The sequence below is a fragment of the Salvelinus alpinus genome, chromosome 33 (genome assembly GCF_045679555.1).
Source record: "Salvelinus alpinus chromosome 33, SLU_Salpinus.1, whole genome shotgun sequence".
Lineage (NCBI taxonomy): Eukaryota > Metazoa > Chordata > Actinopteri > Salmoniformes > Salmonidae > Salvelinus > Salvelinus alpinus.
Window position 1 is genome coordinate 3,313,227 of NC_092118.1, and position 20,584 is coordinate 3,333,810.

The 20,584-nt window shown below is 42.5% G+C and overlaps 1 protein-coding gene across 2 annotated transcripts in view; it reads right to left on the reverse strand.

The window, feature by feature from the left end:
• Positions 1–20,584, reverse strand: part of LOC139563269 (protein kinase C-binding protein NELL1-like) — a 498,410-nt gene that overhangs the window by 339,489 nt on the left and 138,337 nt on the right. For both annotated transcript variants that reach the window (XM_071381775.1, XM_071381774.1), the window contains exon 4: positions 19,022–19,192. In XM_071381775.1, coding sequence (XP_071237876.1) covers positions 19,022–19,192 — 171 coding nt within the window. The remainder of the gene's footprint in view (positions 1–19,021; positions 19,193–20,584) is intronic.

Genomic DNA, 20,584 nt, shown 5'->3' on the forward strand with positions numbered 1-20,584 from the left:
ATGCTTTATTATCCAAATGTTTAAAGTGCGTGTGGGCGACCTCATACAACCATAAAATGTTGGATAAAGCATATTTATTTTTTTATTTTTTTATTTTATTTCACCTTTATTTAACCAGGTAGGCTAGTTGAGAACAAGTTCTCATTTACAACTGCGACCTGGCCAAGATAAAGCATAGCAGTGTGAACAGACAACAACACAGAGTTACACATGGAGTAAACAATAAACAAGTCAATAACACAGTAGGAAAAAAACAAAAGGAGTCTATATACATTGTGTGCAAAAGGCATGAGGTAGGCAATAAATAGGCCATAGGAGCGAATAATTACAATTTAGCAGATTAACACTGGAGTGATAAATCATCAGATGATCATGAGCAAGTAGAGATACTGGTGTGCAGAAAAGTAAATAAATAAAAACAGTAAGGGGATGAGGTAGGTAAATTGGGTGGGCTGTTTACAGATGGACTATGTACAGCTGCAGCGATCGGTTAGCTGCTCAGATAGCAGATGTTTAAAGTTGGTGAGGGAAATAAAAGTCTCCAGCTTCAGCGATTTTTGCAATTTGTTCCAGTCACAGGCAGCAGAGAACTGTAAGGAAAGGCGGCCAAATGAGGTGTTGGCTTTTGGGATGATCAGTGAGATATACCTGCTGGAGCGCGTGCTACGGGTGGGTGTTGATATCGTGACCAGTGAGCTGAGATAAGGCAGAGCTTTACCTAGCATGGACTTATAGATGACCTGGAGCCAGTGGGTCTGGCGACGAATATGTAGCGAGGGCCAGCCGACTAGAGCATACAGGTCGCAGTGGTGGGTGGTATAAGGTGTTTTAGTAACAAAACGGATGGCACTATGATAAACTGCATCTAGTTTGCTGAGTAGAGTATCGGAAGCTATTTTGTAGATGACATCGCCGAAATCGAAAATCGGTAGGATAGTCAGTTTTACTAGGGTGAGTTTTGCGGCGTGAGTGAAGGAGGCTTTGTTGCGAAATAGAAAGCCGATTCTTGATTTGATTTTGGATTGGAGATGTTTAATATAAGTCTGGAAGGAGAGTTTACAGTCTAGCCAGACACCTAGGTATTTATAGATGTCCACATATTCTAGGTCGGAACCGTCCAGGGTGGTGATGCTAGTCGGGCGGGCGGGTGCAGGCAGCGAACGGTGCAGGCAGCGAATATACTGTACAGTACTGTATTTCTTCATCGGCATCTCTATGCTTTCGTGAATAAAAAATGGATAAAAATAGTCTTTCAAAATGCAGATGTTTATTTCGTTATGGAGCCATAACAATTTACCATGGGAATAAGTATCACTGAATGACAGAAATATTGGAACAAAGTAGGCTAATGAAGGTAAACATTGTTGCTTATTGGAAAATACTCTTTCAAAATTAATGGAAGAGACAGAATTCAGAAGTCAAGACAGCACTGCTCTGAGACAAGCATGGGGACTGGTCTTGATAAATCAACAAGATATGTATTTTCACTGAATCTCCGTTTGGGTATTGGTTAGACTACAATTAGGGTGTGGAAATGTCAGGATTATTTTGCTCTTACTGTAGTACTGTAGCCTACTCCCGACCGGTCATGTTGTACAATGCCGTTATGGGCTATTAGTAGGACAATAGACTATTGCCAAGAAGGAGGGTTGTGGTAGAATTGTATCATCAAAGGTATTTATTTTTTAGGTTGCCTGTATCACAACCGGCCGTGATTGGGAGTCCCATAGGGCGGCACACAATTGGCCCAGCGTCATCCGGGTTAGGGGACAGTTTGGCCGGCCAGGATCTCCTTGTCCAAAAAAATAGGCACAGTGGGCTTATGGTTTCTCTCCCTCTAAAAACAGAAGTAAATATTTTGGCCTTTATAAATATTATTTTGGCTTTTATTTGGATTACAAATCAAATCAAATTGTATTTGTCACATACACATGGTTAGCAGATGTTAATGCGAGTGTAGCGAAATGCTTGTGCTTCTAGTTCCGACAATGCAGTAATAACGAACGAGTAATCTAACCTAACAATTCCACAACTACTACCTTATACACACACAAGTCTAAAGGGATAAAGAATATGTACATAAAGATATATGAATGAGTGATGGTACAGAACGGCATAGGCAAGATGCAGTAGATGGTATAGAGTACAGTATATACATATGAGATGAGTAATGTAGGGTATATAAACATAAAGTGGCATAGTTTAAAGTGGCTAGTGATACATGTATTACATAAAGATGGCAAGATGCAGTAGATGATATAGAGTACAGTATATACATATACATATGAGATGAGTAATGTAGGGTATGTAAACATTATATTAAGTGGCATTGTTTAAAGTGGCTAGTGATACATTTTTACATACATTTCCATCAATTCCCATTATTAAAGTGGCTGGAGCTGAGTCAGTTTGTTGGCAGCAGCCACTAAATGTTAGTGGTGGCTGTTTAACAGTCTGATGGCCTTGAGATAGAAGCTGTTTTTCAGTCTCTCGGTCCCTGCTTTGATGTACCTGTACTGACCTCGCCTTCTGGATGATAGCGGGGTGAACAGGCAGTGGCTCAGGTGATTGTTGTCCTTGATGATTTTTATGGCCTTCCTGTGACATCGGGTGGTGTAGGTGTCCTGGAGGGCAGGTAGTTTGCCCCCGGTGATGCGTTGTGCAGACCTCACTACCCTCTGGAGAGCCTTACGATTGTGGGCGGAGCAGTTGCCGTACCAGGCGGTGATACAGCCCGACAGGATGCTCTCGATTGTGCATCTGTAGAAGTTTGTGAGTGCTTTTGGTGACAAGCCGAATTTCTTCAGCCTCCTGAGGTTGAAGAGGCGCTGCCACATCCGTCGATGTGGATAGGGGGGTGCTTCCTCTGCTGTTTCCTGAAGTCCACAATCATCTCCTTTGTTTTGTTGACGTCGAGTGTGAGGTTATTTTCCTGACACCACACTCCGAGGGCCCTCACCTCCTCCCTGTAGGCTGTCTCGTCGTTGTTGGTAATCAAGCCTACCACTGTAGTGTCGTCCGCAAACTTGATGATTGAGTTGGAGGCGTGCATGGCCACGCAGTCGTGGGTGAACAGGGAGTACAGGAGAGGGCTCAGAACGCACCCTTGTGGGGCCCCAGTGTTGAGGATCAGCGGGGTGGAGATGTTGTTACCTACCCTCACCACCTGGGGACGGCCCGTCAGGAAGTCCAGTACCCAGTTGCACAGGGCTGGGTCGAGACCCAGGGTCTCGAGCTTGATGACGAGTTTGGAGGGTACTATGGTGTTAAATGCTGAGCTGTAGTCGATAAAAGCATTCTCACATAGGTATTCCTCTTGTCCAGATGGGTTAGGGCAGTGTGCAGTGTGGTTGCGATTGCGTCGTCTGTGGACCTATTGGGTCGGTAAGCAAATTGGAGTGGGTCTAGTGTGTCAGGTAGGGTGGAGGTGATATGGTCCTTGACTAGTCTCTCAAAGCACTTCATGATGACGGAAGTGAGTGCTACGGGGCAGCAGTCATTTAGCTCAGTTACCTTAGCTTTCTTGGGAACAGGAACAATGGTGGCCCTCTTGAAGCATGTGGGAACAGCAGACTGGGATAAGGATTGATTGAATATGTCCGTAAACACACCAGCCAGCCAGTCTGCGCATGCTCTGAGGACGCGGCTGGGAATGCCGTCTGGGCCTGCAGCCTTACGAGGGTTAACACGTTTAAATGTTTTACTCACCTCGGCTGCAGTGAAGGAGAGCACGCAGGTTTTGGTAGCGGGCCGTGTCAGTGGCACTGTATTGTCCTCAAAGCGAGCCCAAAAGTTATTTAGTCTGTCTGGGAGCAAGACATCCTGGACCGCGACGGGGCTGGTTTTCTTTTTGTAATCCGTGATTGACTGTAGACCGTGCCACATACCTCTTGTGTCTGAGCCGTTGAATTGCGACTCTACTTTGTCTCTATACTGGCACTTAGCTTGTTTGATTGCCTTGCGGAGGGAATAGCTACACTGTTTGTATTCCGTCATGTTTCCGGTCCCCTTGCTCTGGTTAAAAGCAGTGGTTCGCGCTTTCAGTTTCGCGTGAATGCTGTCATTAATCCACGGTTTCTGGTTTGGGAATGTTTTAATCGTTGCTGTGGGTATAACGTCGCCGATGCACTTTCTAATGAACTCGCTCACCGAATCAGCGTATTCGTCAATGTTGTTGTTGGACGCAATGCGGAACATATCCCAATCCACGTGATCGAAGCAGTCTTAAAGCGTGGAATCAGATTGGTCGGACCAGCGTTTAACAGACCTGAGCGCGGGAGCTTCTTGTTTTAGTTTCTGTTTGTAGGCTGGAAGCAACAAAATTGAGTCGTGGTCAGCTTTTCCGATTACAATCGCTAACTTTAGGTTATTTAAAAACAAAATAATCTCCAAAATATCAATATTTTTTAAACAAAGCGATTATTATTATTAATTTGTTTTGAATTACATAAAAGCCCCTTAGATATTCTCACAGATCAGATTTGCCCTAATGAAAAATGCCCCTTAGACATTAATTTAGAATCCCCAATCCTCTAAATCTAATTACTGGCGGAGAGTCACGTCATTGATTTTTTTTTAAATATATATACTGTAGGCCTACCATAGAGCGAAATGAGTTTCACTACTGTTGAGTAATGTGCTGTTAAAAGTGGTGTAGGTCTTATTTATTTATAAAGCATATTGAAGTTAGAAGCAATAGGATTTGAAGCAATAGCCTACCCGCATGTGGTCAACTATTTCACCACCGTTTCGCACTGCTCTGAGACAAGCATGGGAACTGGTCTTGATAAATCAATGAGATATTTATTTTCGGAATCTCAGTTTTGGTATTGGTTAGACTACAATTAGGGTGTGGAAATGTTATGCTCTTATTACTGTAGCCTACTCCCGAACGTCACGTTGTACAGCGGCACATTTTCCTAATGGAAACCCGGAGGGTTTCATTTTTCATGGAATAGAAACGCTATAATTTTTATCAAATGAATTAAGCTAAATTTCTTAAAACCCATCCCATATACTATGTTCTTACAAAAAAAGTTTTTACATTCTCTAGTCCAGCCAATATTGAAGGTGATCAAATGCTTCTCAAAGATGCCCTCTGATGGTCAAACTAGCACTAACTAGCATTAATGGTAACAATGGCTGACGTGGCATAGAATTCTGTGGCATCCCGCAAGGTGCGCTGCAGTATGACACAACTTTTACAGGAAGAACCACTGTACATGCTTCAAGCAGACCACCATAGTCCCTGTGCCCAAGGAAGTGAAGGTAACCTGCCTAAATGATTACCGACCCCGTAGCACTCATGTCGGTAGCCATGAAGTGCTTTGAAAGGCTGGCCATGGGTCACATCAACAGCATCCTCCTGGATACCTTAGACCCACTCTAATTTGCATGACGCAATTTCAATCGCACTCCACACTGCCCTTTCCCACCAGGACAAAAGGAACACCTATGTGAGAATGCTGTTCATTGACTACAGCTCAGTGTTCAACACTCATCACTAAGCTAAGGACCCCAGGACTAAACACCTCCCTCTGCAACTGGATCCTGGACTTCCTGACGGGCAACCTTCAGGTGGTAAGGGTAGGCAACAACACGCCTGTCACGCTGATCCTCAACACTGGGGCCCCTCAGGGGTGTGTACTTAGTCCCCTAATGTCTGGGCTGATAATGTAAGAAATAACACATAAAATAACGAAATACTGCAAAGTTGCCTATGAGCTAGAAGCACGGCTGCCCTACATGTCGGCTCCATTTTGAAGTGAACAAAGGTGGCTGACTTTATAGTAAGTACAGAGTAATATGATATAAGTCATTTATGTATGTGTTATAAATGATCAAATGGGTCTGACTTTACAGTAAGTACAGCGTCATATGATATAAGGCCTTTATGCATGTTACGAACTACCAAAAGGGTATGACTTTATAGTAAGTACAGCGTCATATGATATAAGGCATTTATGCATGTGTTATGAATGACCAAAAGGGTCTAACTTTATAGTAAGATATAGAGTACAGCGTCATATGATATAAGGCATTTATGGATGTGTTATGAATGACTGAAGGTGTCTCATTTCAAACGAAGTATTACAAGACACTACATAAAGTGTCAATTAATAGTTTATTAATGTTCTGCTGATTTATGAAGGTGCTCTCATGATCCACAGGTTACTGTAGGGTGTGAGGTATTTAAATGGGTTGATGGACCTGCAAAGCTTGCGTTTGTGTGTGTGTGTGTCAGAAACAAGATGATTTAGAGTAGTCCAACCTGAGACTATCACACCAGGTATTCCTCTTCGGTTCCCATGCTGGAGACCAGGGCTTGATTACAGCCTGCTACAATGGTGGCAACATTTTGTGGTTGATCTTTCAGTGGGGGAGTGGGTGATTGTGTCAAAGACCTGACTGGGCCCAGCATCGTGCGGTATGGCTTATTTTTGTTGTGTGTGTGTGTTTGTGTACTGAGGAACAGTTTCGCTTCAGAGCGAAACACTCCACAGATAAGGCCAACTGCTTTCTTCTGGAAAATGTGAAGTCCAAGATGTACAAAGGGGGCGTTGTTGGTGCTGTGTTTCTGGACCTAAGGAAGGCTTTTGATACTGTTAACCATGAGATTCTCATCATAAAATCGTCCAAGTTCAACTTTTCCCCCGATGCCTTGAGATGAATGAAATCATACCTTGAAGGCAGAACTCAGTGTGTCAGAGTGAGCAATGAGCTATCGCCCACTCTTAGCTATGATGTGGGCGTGCACCAAGGGTCAATACTGGGGCCCCTGCTGTTCAGCCTGTACATTAATGATCTGCCTTCTGTCTGTACTGGGTCTGAAGTTCAAATGTATGCAGCTGATACATCGATATAAGTGCATGCAAAGAGCAAGCAACAAACGGCACAAGAACTCACTACTGTAATGGTCCAGGTTACAAAGTGTCTCAGAAACTGTCTGCATGTTCTTCACAAAGAGGGAAACAGATGCTACTGAGCCAGATGTCTATGTGTCAGGGGAGAAGCTCCAGGTGGTATCTGATTTTAAGTACCTTGGCATCATATATGATTTCAACCTCTCTTTTAAAAAGCAGGTAAAAAAGGTCATTCAAATAAGCAAATTCAACCTAGCTAATTCCCGATTTATACGAAATTGTTTGACTACAGAGGTAGCAAAACTGTACTTCAAATCTATGATACTCCCCCACTTAACATACTGCTTGACTAGTTGGGCCCGAGCTTCCTGTACAACATTAAAACCTATTCAGTCTGTCTACAAACAGGCTCTCAAAGTGCTTGATAGGAAGCCCAATAGCCATCGTCACTGTTACATCCTCAGAAAGCATGAGCTCCTGAGATGGGAAAATCTTGTGCAATACATATTCAAGATCCTAAATGGCCTGGCTCCCCTCCACTCAGTATTTTTGTTAAACGGAAAACCCTAACCTATGGCAGCAGATCCACAAGGTCCGCCATGAGATGTGACTGTATAGCTCCCTTAAGGAAAACACCTTTAGTAAATCCGCTTTCTCTGTGTGTGTGTGTGTGCATGCATGTGAAACCAACGTCACTCCCAGAACTAATCCCTCTCTGCTCTCCCAGACCTCGGCTCATTCCTCTTTCCTTCTGCCCAAACCTCATCTCGCTCTCCTCTCCTCCTCCCAGACCTCGGCTCATTCCTCTGTCCTTCCTCCCAGAACTCATCCCTCTCTTCTCTTCCAGGACCTCATCCCTCTGTACTCTCCTCCTACAGGACCTCATGCCTTTCTCCTCTCCTCCTCCAAAACATCATCCCTCTCCTCCTCACCAGGGAGCCAGGCTGGCTGGGGTGGGGTGGTTTTGTGTTAACTTATTGCGGATCATTTGGACGCTAGCGTCCCATCTGGCCAACATCCGGTGAAATTTATTACTATAAATATCTAACTTTCATGAAATCACAAGTGCAATACATCAAAATAAAGCGTAACTTGTTGTTAATCCAGCCGCCGTGTCAGATTTCAAAAAGGCTTTACGGCGAAAGCAAACCATGCGATTATCTGAGGACAGCGTCCAGCACACGTTCATCCGGACGTCAAAATACCGCCCCCTATCCCAAACTCAGTTCTTCAAGGCAAGCAAGAGGCCAGCAGTGTCCTTCTGACCTGGCTAACGTACAGGCAGGGAATAGGCAAAAGGTGTCATTAGTGAGGCAGGCCAAAATGGTCATACACGGGAGGATTAAATTACGAGAAAAACAGTGCTTAGACTAGAAGTGTGTCACAAAACAAACAATACCTCACAATGAAGGGGTGCAAAGAACTTAACTAAATAGTGTGTGATAATGACATACAGGTGTGTGAACAGGTGATCGGGATCTGGAGAGTGAGCTGCATTCAGGGGATCTATGTCTTTGAGAGTGTGAGCTGGAATGTGAGCTGCGTTCAGGGGATCTACGTGTTTGAGAGTGTGAGTTGGAAGCAGACGTTACAGTAATGAGGCGTGCTTGCTGCTCTTAAGAACATAACTGTGACTATAAATCCCTACACCTGTTCCACCAACAGTCACACAGAAATCACATTACAGGAACATTTGTGCCCAGTATGAGCACACACACACACACACACACACACACACACACACACACACACACACACACACACACACACACACACACACACACACACACACACACACACACACACACACACACACACACACACACACACAGCTTGAGGTTTTCATTTATCCAACGCCCCATTATCCTTTGTAATGCCTCCTCTCTCATCCTAATAGTAGTTTTGTCCAGGCAGAGCTGTGTCCTGTTCCTCTCAGACGAGCTGGTTAGCAGTTGAAGATAAAGCACCACATAGACACATACACCCCACTGATTTCTTTAATGAACAAAGCCCAATGTCATTCTGTGCTTGCTCAAGACAAAAGCGGACTATCGTATTACCACCATTAGGCGATCTTTCAGGTGTTGAATGTTCCAATGTCTCCTCCAATGTCTGCTATACCTCATTACCTTAATGCTTGTAAAAAAGCAGATCATATTTTAACCACCTAAGTAGAATAGTATACAAATATGCAGACGGGAATAAGAGTCACTTAGTGCCTTGCTGGTATTACCTCAGTCAACCAACTGAGGAAGCTATACCTCAGATCAGTCAAGCTGCTTCAGTTTGGCAAAGTATACTCCAACCCAGTCTAGTTTAGTCAAGCCTACCCCAATCGAAAACCATCCCAGAGCATCTCAGAGTTTAGCACAACCATGCATGGCAGGGTTCAGTGCAGCTCACAGCAGCCTAGCATACTGATAATGATCTGATGCCGTCTGCATCCCTGAACAGTGGTGGTGGTGGTGTGTGTGTAATGAATGGTAATTCACAGTACTAAAAGGCTGACCTGGTCATGCCACAGGGCCTGCAGGCATGCAACTCTACCACCCACTACAGAGAGAGAGGCTGATATCACAAATCAGAGAGAGATGCGAGTTTGGAAGACAGTTATTGAAAGACAGATTAAGAGAGAGAGAGAGAGAGAGAGAGAGCGGAAAGGAGAGACATAGCAGCTACACTATAATTCCATCCATTAATTTATTAAAATGTATTCCAATTCCGGTGTCTTCATGTACTGTACCTACAAATGATTATAATAAACTTGACCGTCTGACTTACTCAATATTTTCCCCAACGCCTATCTATAGCCTTTGAGTGTCAATATGTGTCACACCCTGATCTGGTTCACCTGTCCGTGTGATTGTCTCCACCCCCTCCAGGTGTCACTTATTATCCCCGGTGTTTATATCCCTGTGTTTCCTGTCTCTCTGTGCCAGTTTGTCAACCAGTGTTTTTCCTTGTTCCTATTTTTCCCAGTCTCTGTTTGTTTCTAGTCCTCCTGATTTCGACCCTTGCCTGTCCTGTCTCCGAACCCGCCTGCCTGACCACTCTGCCTGTTCTAAGTACCAGCCTGCCTATCCTCTTGTACTGTTTTTGGAGTCGGATCTGGTTTCTGACCACTGCCTGGCCTGACCTCGAGACTGCCTATCGTCTGGTACTGTTTGGACTCAGCTAGTTTATGAACTTTCGCCTGTCCCCGACCTGCCTTTGCCTACTCCTTTTGTTTTAATAAATATCGGAGCTCTACCATATGCCTCCTGTGTCTGCATTTGGGTCTCACCTTGTGCCCTTATAATATGAAGATTAATGGCACCTGTCGTGGAAATTCAGTACTGAGAGATTTCAATTAATTATTGCAATAATTAAACCGTCAGCCCAACAGTCCTGTTCTGACTGTTAGGCTGAGAGTCTAAATCATACAGACAATGCACAGTTTATATAGCCAATACCCAGAATGCTTGGTTCCAGCCCTCCCATATAGATTGAGGGGCAACATAAGCCACTTTGGGCCATCCTGTCTTTATCTGCCCCTGGCGTTATCTTAACCCCCGACCATGGCCTAATTTCCCAGGCCAGGATGTCTAAGAACCATTGCGGCCTTTGTTCTACTCCTCTCTATCCCAGTTACAACAACCCCACATCCTGGTTTTATCACCAGGAAGATAGAGTGGACACCATAAAACTCAGCATTAGCAGGACAGAAATATCTCACTGTTTAAGTAAATAATGGTTACATATCCAACAAATAAGGTGAATACATCATTTTTCTGTCACACACCCTAGCAACATTAATGTAAAGTGCCCATATTTGGGGACCCTATTTGATTTTTTTCATTCAATTCAGTCTGGTATGAGAACGGTAACCCCTATCTGCGGAAAGCTGAGTATCTTGGCTATTGATCGGTGCCTTGAAATCTTTGGTATGACTTACTACCATATATGGGCATACAAATTCATAAGGGCAGGCCGAGCCGATGACCTCAATTCAAGATGGCTGCTACCAACGTTCCGGTTAGCGTTGTGAAGCATGAATGACAAAAACACGGACTACGTTGATACACATAGAAAGCCGGGACTCCACAGATCATGAGGATATCTTATTTGTCTGCCTGTGACCTACCGTTTTTGATAACCAGCACCGAGAGTCAAAATGTTTATTTTACACAATGTTTTCACAAAACAGCAAACATATTACAAGTTGAGCTTCGATTTGGTCTGTGTTTGAGCTATCCCTACATGGGGGGTATCAAATTAATCCTTAGGGTGGTAGGAACAAATCTAGCCTATTGCCAATGTTATCTGATGATGGATGACTTAATGGCAACATCGAATGTCCACCCAGTGACTATATCTTTGCGCATCAAAAATATAATTTACATATCCCCTGTATGTCCCCCGACACCACCACAATGTTTGAGAGAGGTTGGTGTAGTAGAAATTTGGTTTTTATAGTGAACAATAACTTTTAGGCACATCCACTGTGCAAAAACAAACACATCCACTGTGCAATTACCACATTAGGACTTTGGAGAGGTTGAAAGGAAACTTTAATGTACCCTGGATACCCCATAACACCACCACAATGTTTAAAGGGAGGTTGAAATGGTAGAATTTGCATTTAATTTACAGACATGGAGAGGTTTAGAGACACTTGGAAATGTTCCGCGAACACACATGCTACCACCTACTAAAACATCTGCCGATTTCTAGTTGTTAATGTAGGTCTATCAATCCCATTTTTTTCTGATATTGTTCAGATGTTTTGGAAGCCATCTGATGTGTTTCCAGCACTAGCCATCAAAAATCCACTTATAGCATTCAAAATAAAATATATATATATTTTTTGATTTTTCATTCTGGGTATTGGCAATATTTGTGTGTGCTTGATCTTGTGTTTTCTGAACTATGTAACTCTGCTGATCATTTCCTCATAATCTCCCAGATATCTTCTTTACAAATATACCACGTTTTTACATGTCAGAATCATGTAATTACACATGACTAGCAGTTACTTTTGGGTATGTCTATTTTGGCGTAAATCTACATTTTGCCAATACATTTAAGAGGTTAATTTCACATACTCAAACCTCAATCGTCTGGATATATCTGGTGTACTTCAATCTTAAAGCTAGAGATGTTGTCCTACCAACCCATGAGTTAACCTCTAATTCCTCCCAAACCCGGATCCGGGAGCACCCCCCACAGTAAAAAAGCTGACTAGCATAGCCTAGCATAGCGTCACAAGTAAACACTAGCATCTAAATATCATTAAATCACAAGTCCAAGACACCAGATAAAAGATACACATCTTGTGAATCCAGCCATCATTTCTGATTTTTAAAAAGTTTTACAGGGAAGACACAATATGTAAATCTATTAGCTAACCACGTTAGCAAAAGACACCACTTTTTTTACTCCACCAGTTTTTTACTCCATCAGTAGCCATCACTAATTCGACCAAATAAAGATATAAATAGCCACTAACCAAGAAACAACTTCATAAGATGACAGTCTGATAACATATTTATTGTATAGCATATGTTTTTTTAGAAAAATGTGCATATTTCAGGTATAAATCACAGTTCTACATTGCAGCTGCAATCTGAAATAGTGCCGAAGCTGCCAGAATAATTACAGAGACCAACGTCAAATACCTAATTACTCATCTTAAAACATTTCTGAAAAATACACAGCGTACAGCAAATGAAAGCCCAACATCTTGTAAATCCAGCCAATATGTCAGATTTTTTAAGTGTTTTACAGCGAAAACACAATATAGCATTATATTAGCTTAGCACAATAGCCAGAAACACAAGCAATTTACCAGCAGCACAGGTTAGCGATCGTAACAATACAGCAAAAGATATATAATTTTGGACTAACCTTGATATACTTCATCAGATGACAGTCCTGTAACATCATATTACACAAGGCATATAGGTTTTGTTCGAAAATGTGCATATTTAGCAGCACAAATCGTGGTTATACAATGTGATCAGTGGCAACAGGTCATGCATTCTGGCCGGCACCATCTTGGAAAGGCACCTAATCTAATCAATAAATAATCGTAAACTTGACTAAAAAATACAGGTTGGACAGCAAATGAAAGATGCATTAGTTATTAATGCAACCGCTGAGTTAGATTTTTAAAATTAACGTTACTAGACATACAGTGTGCGTTACAGCCAGACTAGTGCCGCAATAATGGCGGACAAATCCGTTTACATTTTTCCACATAAATAAGGAATAACATCATAAATAGCTCTTACTTTTGGACGAGCTTCCATCAGAATCTTGGGCAAGGTGTCCTTTGTCCAAAATAATCGTTGCTTGGTTGTAAAACGTCGTCTTCAACTTCGGAATTAGCAGCTAACAATAGCTATGTGGCCACAACATGCCCAAATCCTCAAAACGCAATACTAAGGAAATTCCGAAAATAGCAATTTACTCGCATAAACTGATATAACTCGGTTTAAAATAACTTCGTTATGATGTTTCTAACAACTATATCGAATTAAATTACAGACGGATATATCTAAGGCTGATAACTGAGCGTTTCAAAATGCCATCCTGAGGTCTTGCTTTGCGTAATGACGAATGTCGAAAAGAGAGCTCCCTTCGTTCCTTGGCCTTTTATAAGCTCTGAGAACTACGTAGAAACTCCATTCCACTTCTCATTGGTTACTGACATCCAGGGGAAGACGGGTGCAGTTCATGTCGACCCATAGGATACATACAGAGCTTTAAACTGATCTGAGAACAGAGCCTCGTTTTCAGACCTTCGCAGTTCCTGTCATGAATTTCGCTGCAGAAAGAGTTCTGGTTCACCCACAGACATAATTCAAACGGTTTTAGAAACTAGAGATTGTTTTCTATCCAATAGTAATGATAATATGCATATTGTACGAGCAAGAATTGAGTACGAGGCAGTTTAATTTGGGAACGATAAATGTCCAAGTTGAAACAGCACCCCCTGTAGTGTCAAGAGGGGTTAAGACTCTTTATGTCATGCGTATGAAGGCTTTGTTTATGCTGTCTGAATGCTACATAATCACCACTGTAAGTAAAGTGATACCAAACTCAAAACAAGGACGAAGTATCTATTCCCGCATCACAATTGATAAAACTAGGATTCATAGATCAGATATACATGGATTAATAATGTAGAGACGTCTGTGTTGCTAGCCAAGCAAAGCAAATCAAACTTTTTTTGTCATATGCGCCGAATACAACAAGTGTAGACCTTACCATGAAATGCTTACTTACAAGCCATTAACCAACAGTCAAGAAGAGTTAAGAAAATATTTACCAAATAAACAAAAGTAAAAAATTATAAAAAGAAACACTAGAAAAGAACTACCGGTACCGAGTCAATGCGCGGGGGTACATGTTAGTCGAGGTAATTTGTACATGTAGGTAGGGGTGAAGTGACTATGCATAGACAATAAACAGCAAGTAGCAGTAGTGTACAAAACAAATGGAGGTGGGGGGGTCAATGTAAATAGTCCAGTGGCCATTGTTCAGGAGTCTTATGGCTTGGGGGTAGAAGCTGTTAAGGGCCTTTTGGTCCTAGACTTGGCACTCCGTTATCGCTTGCTGTGCGGTAGCAGAGAAAACAGTTTATGACTTGGGTGACTGGAGTCTCTGACCATTTTTTGGCCTTCCTCTGACACCGCCCATTATATTGGTCCTGGATGGCAGGAAGCTTGGCCCCAGTGATGTACTGGGCCGTACGCACTACCTTCTGTAGCGCCTTACGGTCAGATGCCGAGCAGTCGCCGTTCCTGGCGGTTATGCCACCGTCAGGATGCTCTCGATGGTGTAGCTGTAGAACTTTTTGAGGATCTGGGGACCCAATCAGCTACACTGATTGCAGTTTATTTAACAAGTGACATCAATAAGGGATCATAGCTTTAACCTCGATTCACCTGGTCAGTCTATGTCATGGAAAGAGCACGTGTTCTTCATGTTTTGTATACTCAGTGTACACACACGTACAGATGGATGTTGTGTTGTAGATATATGGTAGTAGAGCAGTGGCTAGAGGGCACAGACTTAATGAGTTGTGAAATATTTTGTGTAATGTAATGTAATATAACTGCCTTAATCTTGCTGGACCCCAGGAAGAGTAGTTGCTGCCTTGGCAGCAGCTAATGGGCATCCATAATAAATACAAATTACAAAAGAATGTCCCAACCCATGTTTTGACAAGTGAATGAGAACTTGCCTTTCCTCCCATTTGATCAATGCCAAATGCATGTAATTGGCAACTAAGAGATATGCTAACTGTGGATAACAGTCGTACAAATTCAGCATAGCTGGCTAGCAAAGTGATTCACATTTCTTGGTAGCTAATCAAATAACACCTCCACTGAAAAACATCCTCCCACAGTTAGCTAGCTAACGTTAGGCTCTGTGTTTTTAGTTAGCTAAATAAATATCTACAAAAATAGATAAGCTAGCCTATTAGCCACGTTATGACTGGCATTTGTGCGTTTTTGTCCAACATTTTGAGTAATTGAAACTGAAACGAAGGGCTGGAGGCAGCAATCAATATACCAGGCCAGCTGTGCTTTACAACCTGATATTTGTTGGACTACCAAGAAATGTATCGGTGAATTAGATATATTATTCATGTGTTGAATTGCATCCCTCTATTCTGCCAACAATACCTTATTCTATGTCAATGGAAATTTGAGTCAAATTTAACCTATTTTTAAAACCCTTTATAAAGTTGGATTTGTAGCATAAACTGGGAATTCAATATATTGTACTGATATTATGATTTACTGTTTGTTTCTGTCATGGATTCCCCCGGTACTGCTGCTCATTCCGTTGTCCAACTCCGGAGGTCTATGTCACCGGCCTTCTAAGCATCACCGAACTGGATCATTACCACCAATCCCAGACTGTCTTGTCTATTTACGCACACCTGGTTCCCATTCACCCTGATTAGTATGTGTATATATGTGCCCTCTGTTCCCCATTGTTCTTGTTGATTATTGTTCCATGTTCGTTGGTCTGGTGCTCTGTTGTATCGGCTTGCGTGTTATCATGTTAGTGTGCACTTGTTATTACGGGTCCCGTCCCGTGTATTGTTATTACGGGTCTCGTCCCGTGTATTTATTCGAGTTTTAACACCTCGCTCTTTGTTTGGGTTACAGTCCTGTGTTATATACACCGCAGTTCAAAAGTTTGGGGTCACTTAGAAATGTCATTGTTTTTGAAAGGAAAGCACATTTTTTGTCCAGTAAAATAACATCAAATTGATCAGAAATAGAGTGTAGACATTGTTAATGTTGTAAATGACTATTGTAGCTGGAAACGGCAGATTTATTATGAAATATCTACATAGGCTTACAGAGGCCCATTATCAGCAACCATCACTCCTGTGTTCCAATGGCACGTTGTGTTAGCTAATCCAAGTTTATAATTTTAAAAGGCTAGCTGATCATTAGAAAACTGTGGTGGTGATTAAAGAAGCAATAAAACTGTCCTTCGTTAGTTGAGTTTCTGGAGCATCAGCATTTGTGGGTTCGATTACAGGCTTAACATGGCCAGAAACAAATAACTTGTCAGACGCCTCACAAGTCCTCAACTGGCAGCTTCGTTAAAGAGTACCCGCAAAACATCAGTCTCAACTTCAACAGTGAAGAAACGACTCCGGGATGCTGGCCTTTGAGACTGTAATCGAAGCATATTGAAGTTAGAAACAATAGGATTTGAAGGAATAGGCTACAACTCTGAGACAAGCATGGGGACTGGTCTTGATAAATTCTTATTTACAAGGACAGCCTACTCCTTCCTCCCCATTGGGGAATTGAACCCCGGTCTCCCGCGTGCCCGCACGACATGGGGATTCTTTAGCTAAATAGCCCAGCACTGTAGCCTACTCCCGACTGTCACAATGTACAAGAAACCCAGAGGGTTTTTCATTTTTCTTGGAATAGAAACACCATAATATTAATCAAGCAAAATGTCTTACAATCAGACCCATATACTATGTTCTTACAAAAAAAGGTTTCAAATTGGCTAATACTGCCACTATTGAGGGCTATCAAATGCTTCTCAAAGATGCCATCTGGTGGTCAAACTAGCACTAACTATCATTAATGGTACCAGTGGTTGGCACGTTACAGAATTCTGCGGCACCACGCGAGCTGTGCTGCAGTACGCTGCATCTTTTAAAGGACGAACCACTGTAGTCACACAGCAATCCGTAAAGCCAGCTCCTTGCAGTGTAAAAAATTAATGTAATTGTACCGATTTTTTCTTCTTCATAATAATAAACAAATTATTGTAAAATTACAGTAATAATATCTAATTGTTTGTTTACCCTGTAAAATAATGCTTCAATTATAACAAATTTTGGCATTTTTCAATTTTTTTATGGGAAATTATTCTAATTTTACATATGGAAAAGTACTTATGTGGATATCAGAGTCTTTAAGTTAACTGTAAATAAAATAACACAATTATTTTATATTAGAGTTTAACAGTAATTCTATAGAAATACAAAATAAAAATACAGTAATTTCTGATTAAAATAGGTGTTTAAGCTGTAAATCAACTTGACAATTTCGTAAAAATACACCCTAAATCAAGGATCATCAACTAGATTCAGCCACGTGCCGATTTTTTTCTTGAGCGGATGGTCGGGGGCCAGAACATAATTGAGCAATAAGGCCCAAGGGGGTGTGGTTAGTGGCAAATACACCACAGCTAAGGGCTGTTCTTACGCATGATGCAACGCGGAATGCCTGGCTACAGCCCTTAGCCGGGGTATATTGACCATGTACCACAAAACCCAGAGGTTCCTTATTGCTGATTAAACTGGTTACCAACATAATTAGAACAGTAAAAATAAATGTTTTGGCATACCCGTGGTATACGGTCTGATATGCCACGGCTGTCAGCCAAACAACATTCAGGGTCAAAGCACCCAGTTTTTAATCACAAATGATTTGTAGACTGCAAATTGACAGCAAAAAGCCCAAACTGATATAATGTTTGACTAAAACACAATAATTTCAAACCTCTCTATTACGCGTGGGAATACTTGGGAAAATAATTTGTACATTAAATCCAGTGGAGCTTATGTCCTGGTGTTTTTACAGTATGTTATGTCCAATAAATAAATAAATAAAGAAACACTGGGGGGTGGGAGTAAATTGGCCGAATTCAGAGTCATTCTGGTTCATCTGTTCTGTTGCATTGTTATCACATGCTAAAGTTGAACACTGACAGTTGTGTAGCTTTAATGAGACTTATGAGACTCTCTCTCTGTGTGTGTGTGTGTGTGTGTGTGTGTGTGTGTGTGTGTGTGTGTGTGTGTGTGTGTGTGTGTGTGTGTGTGTGTGTGTGTGTGTGTGTGTGTGTGTGTGTGTGCGTGTGCGTGCGCATATTTGTGTGCATAAGTATGTGCATGTGTAGATATGTGACACAAATACAGATGCCTACAGTCTACAGCTTGTCTCTCTTATCCCATACTGTCTGCAGCCTGTCACCAGAGTAACAATAGATGTTAACAAATATTTACCTTGATGAGCACACAGAGCTTATCAGTTGTGACACTTCTCGGGGACACTGGTGACACTCGCTGAATGCTCAAAGGGAACGTGGCAATGGGAGAAGGCTGGGAATATCACAGCCTCTCAACGTGTGTGTGTGTGTGTGTGTGTGTGTGTGTGTGTGTGTGTGTGTGTGTGTGTGTGTGTGTGTGTGTGTGTGTGTGTGTGTGTGTGTGTGTGTGTGTGTGTGTGTGTGTGTGTGTGTGTGTGTGTGTGTGTGTGTGTGGTGGAAGCTGTGGTGCTTGTGTTTGTATATGTATATGTGCGTGAGTTACTGCATGTGGACGAGTGTATTAGTGCACGTGTGTGTGCATCCACCTGTGAGTTACTACAGTGTTAGTTCACAGCAGTATCAGGGGTTTCACCTCTGACAATATCTTGCTAGCTATGACGCTATTTTAGGCTAAAGGTGACATGAGTGTTGCCAGTTATAGAAACACCTCGTCATCTCTTTTGAGGTTCAAGCTAGGTAGGTAGTATGGAATGTACTGTAGCACTCATGGAGATGGCTAGATTGTATGCTACCCAATAGGTGTGTAAGCGTGCGTGCACGTACATGTGTTTATGCCTGCGTGTGTCGTTTACCTGTTGCAGTCGACATGCAGCAATAGGTGTGTAGCGCTGATGGAGAGGGCTATCTTGTGCCACTGGCCGTCGGCTAGTCGGTAGGGGAAGGACTCTGAGCGAGGCTTGCCTTTGTGGCTGTAGTGGTAGCGGATCTCCTCCCTCAGGCCACTGCTCTCCAGCTCAAAGTAACTGCAGCGGAGGAGAGGGCAAAGGTTATAGGTAGAGTTCAGAGATCACTGAAGCGCTTAAAGCACCTGAGCAATATGGAGAAGGATTTAGCTTGGGGATATGAGGTGATGCAACGGGGGAATGTGGTGTGATAATATTCAACATACATACATTCAGCTGCATGAGAATTATTTGTAAAGGCAACAGTAATATATTTAACGACACCACACCATTACAGTCAGGGGTAATTGGCATCTTGGAGCTGTTTGTTATCATACTGCCAGCATTAAAACATGTGAAAAGTCTTTAACACAAAAAGCAATAGAAAACCAAGCCAGATAATAACGCACACAGCAAAATAATAATACAAATAATCTAAAAGACATTCAAGGTTCGACTGACAAGAGAAGATGAAAAAAGAGAAAAGGACAGGAGAGAAGAGAAAATAACAGGAGAGAAAAGAACCAAAAAAAAAAGAGAAAAGGTCTGAAGAGAACTGACGAGAAGAGTCTGCTGCCTGTCTGAAGAAGAAAATTAGGAGAAAATTAAAAAAGGACAGCAGGAGAGGCGCAGAGGTAAAGCAGAAGAGAGAGTGAGCTTCCAGAGGAGAATGATGTAGGAGTGTGTCTCTAAAGCTGTCTGTCTCTAAACCTGTCCAGCATTGCACACACAGGGAGGAGCGGCACCATAAACCTTCAATTGGGCGTAATGACCCAGGCCCAGAAATCTCCTTTCCCCCATACAGCCCCTGCCCTCCCCAAACTGTCACTCAGGCACTGATCAGCCACGCTAAATTAAGAGCCAGGCGGCCACAGCCAGCACCCAGGGAACCGTAGCCAGCCAGCCGTGACATTTCTGTTTCCTCAAAAACTGCTGCACACTGGCCCCTTGAAACAACCCCCAGCTTCCTGTTTCCAACCCCCAGACTCCACCACACACGCAAATGCACATATGTACGCACACACACCACATACGCACATATACACACACACACAGTGTCCCAACTCACACACACACATCAGCCCAGCCATGTCCCATCCATATTCATGCCCAGTGAGGGTACAACCAACCCGCTCTGTAGAATACCAAGTGAGGCTCTGTTCTGGGAAGCTGGATTTATCCCTCTCCCAATTCTCAGTCCGTCAAAAAACTAAGAACAACTTGTGATAACTCTACCAAACAGCACTGGCATGTGAGACGCGGAAATATTATGTATATGGCCGTGGTTTCAATGGGTTGTGGATCAAATGAAGGGAGATTAACTCAAATGTGGCGTGAATTAATGAAGTTGAAAACCCTTAGAGCATATGTCTGCGTCCCAAATGGAACCCTATTCCCTATATAACACACTATTTTTGACAAAAGCCATATGGGCTCTGGTCAAAAGGAAGTACACTTAATAGGAAAGAGGGT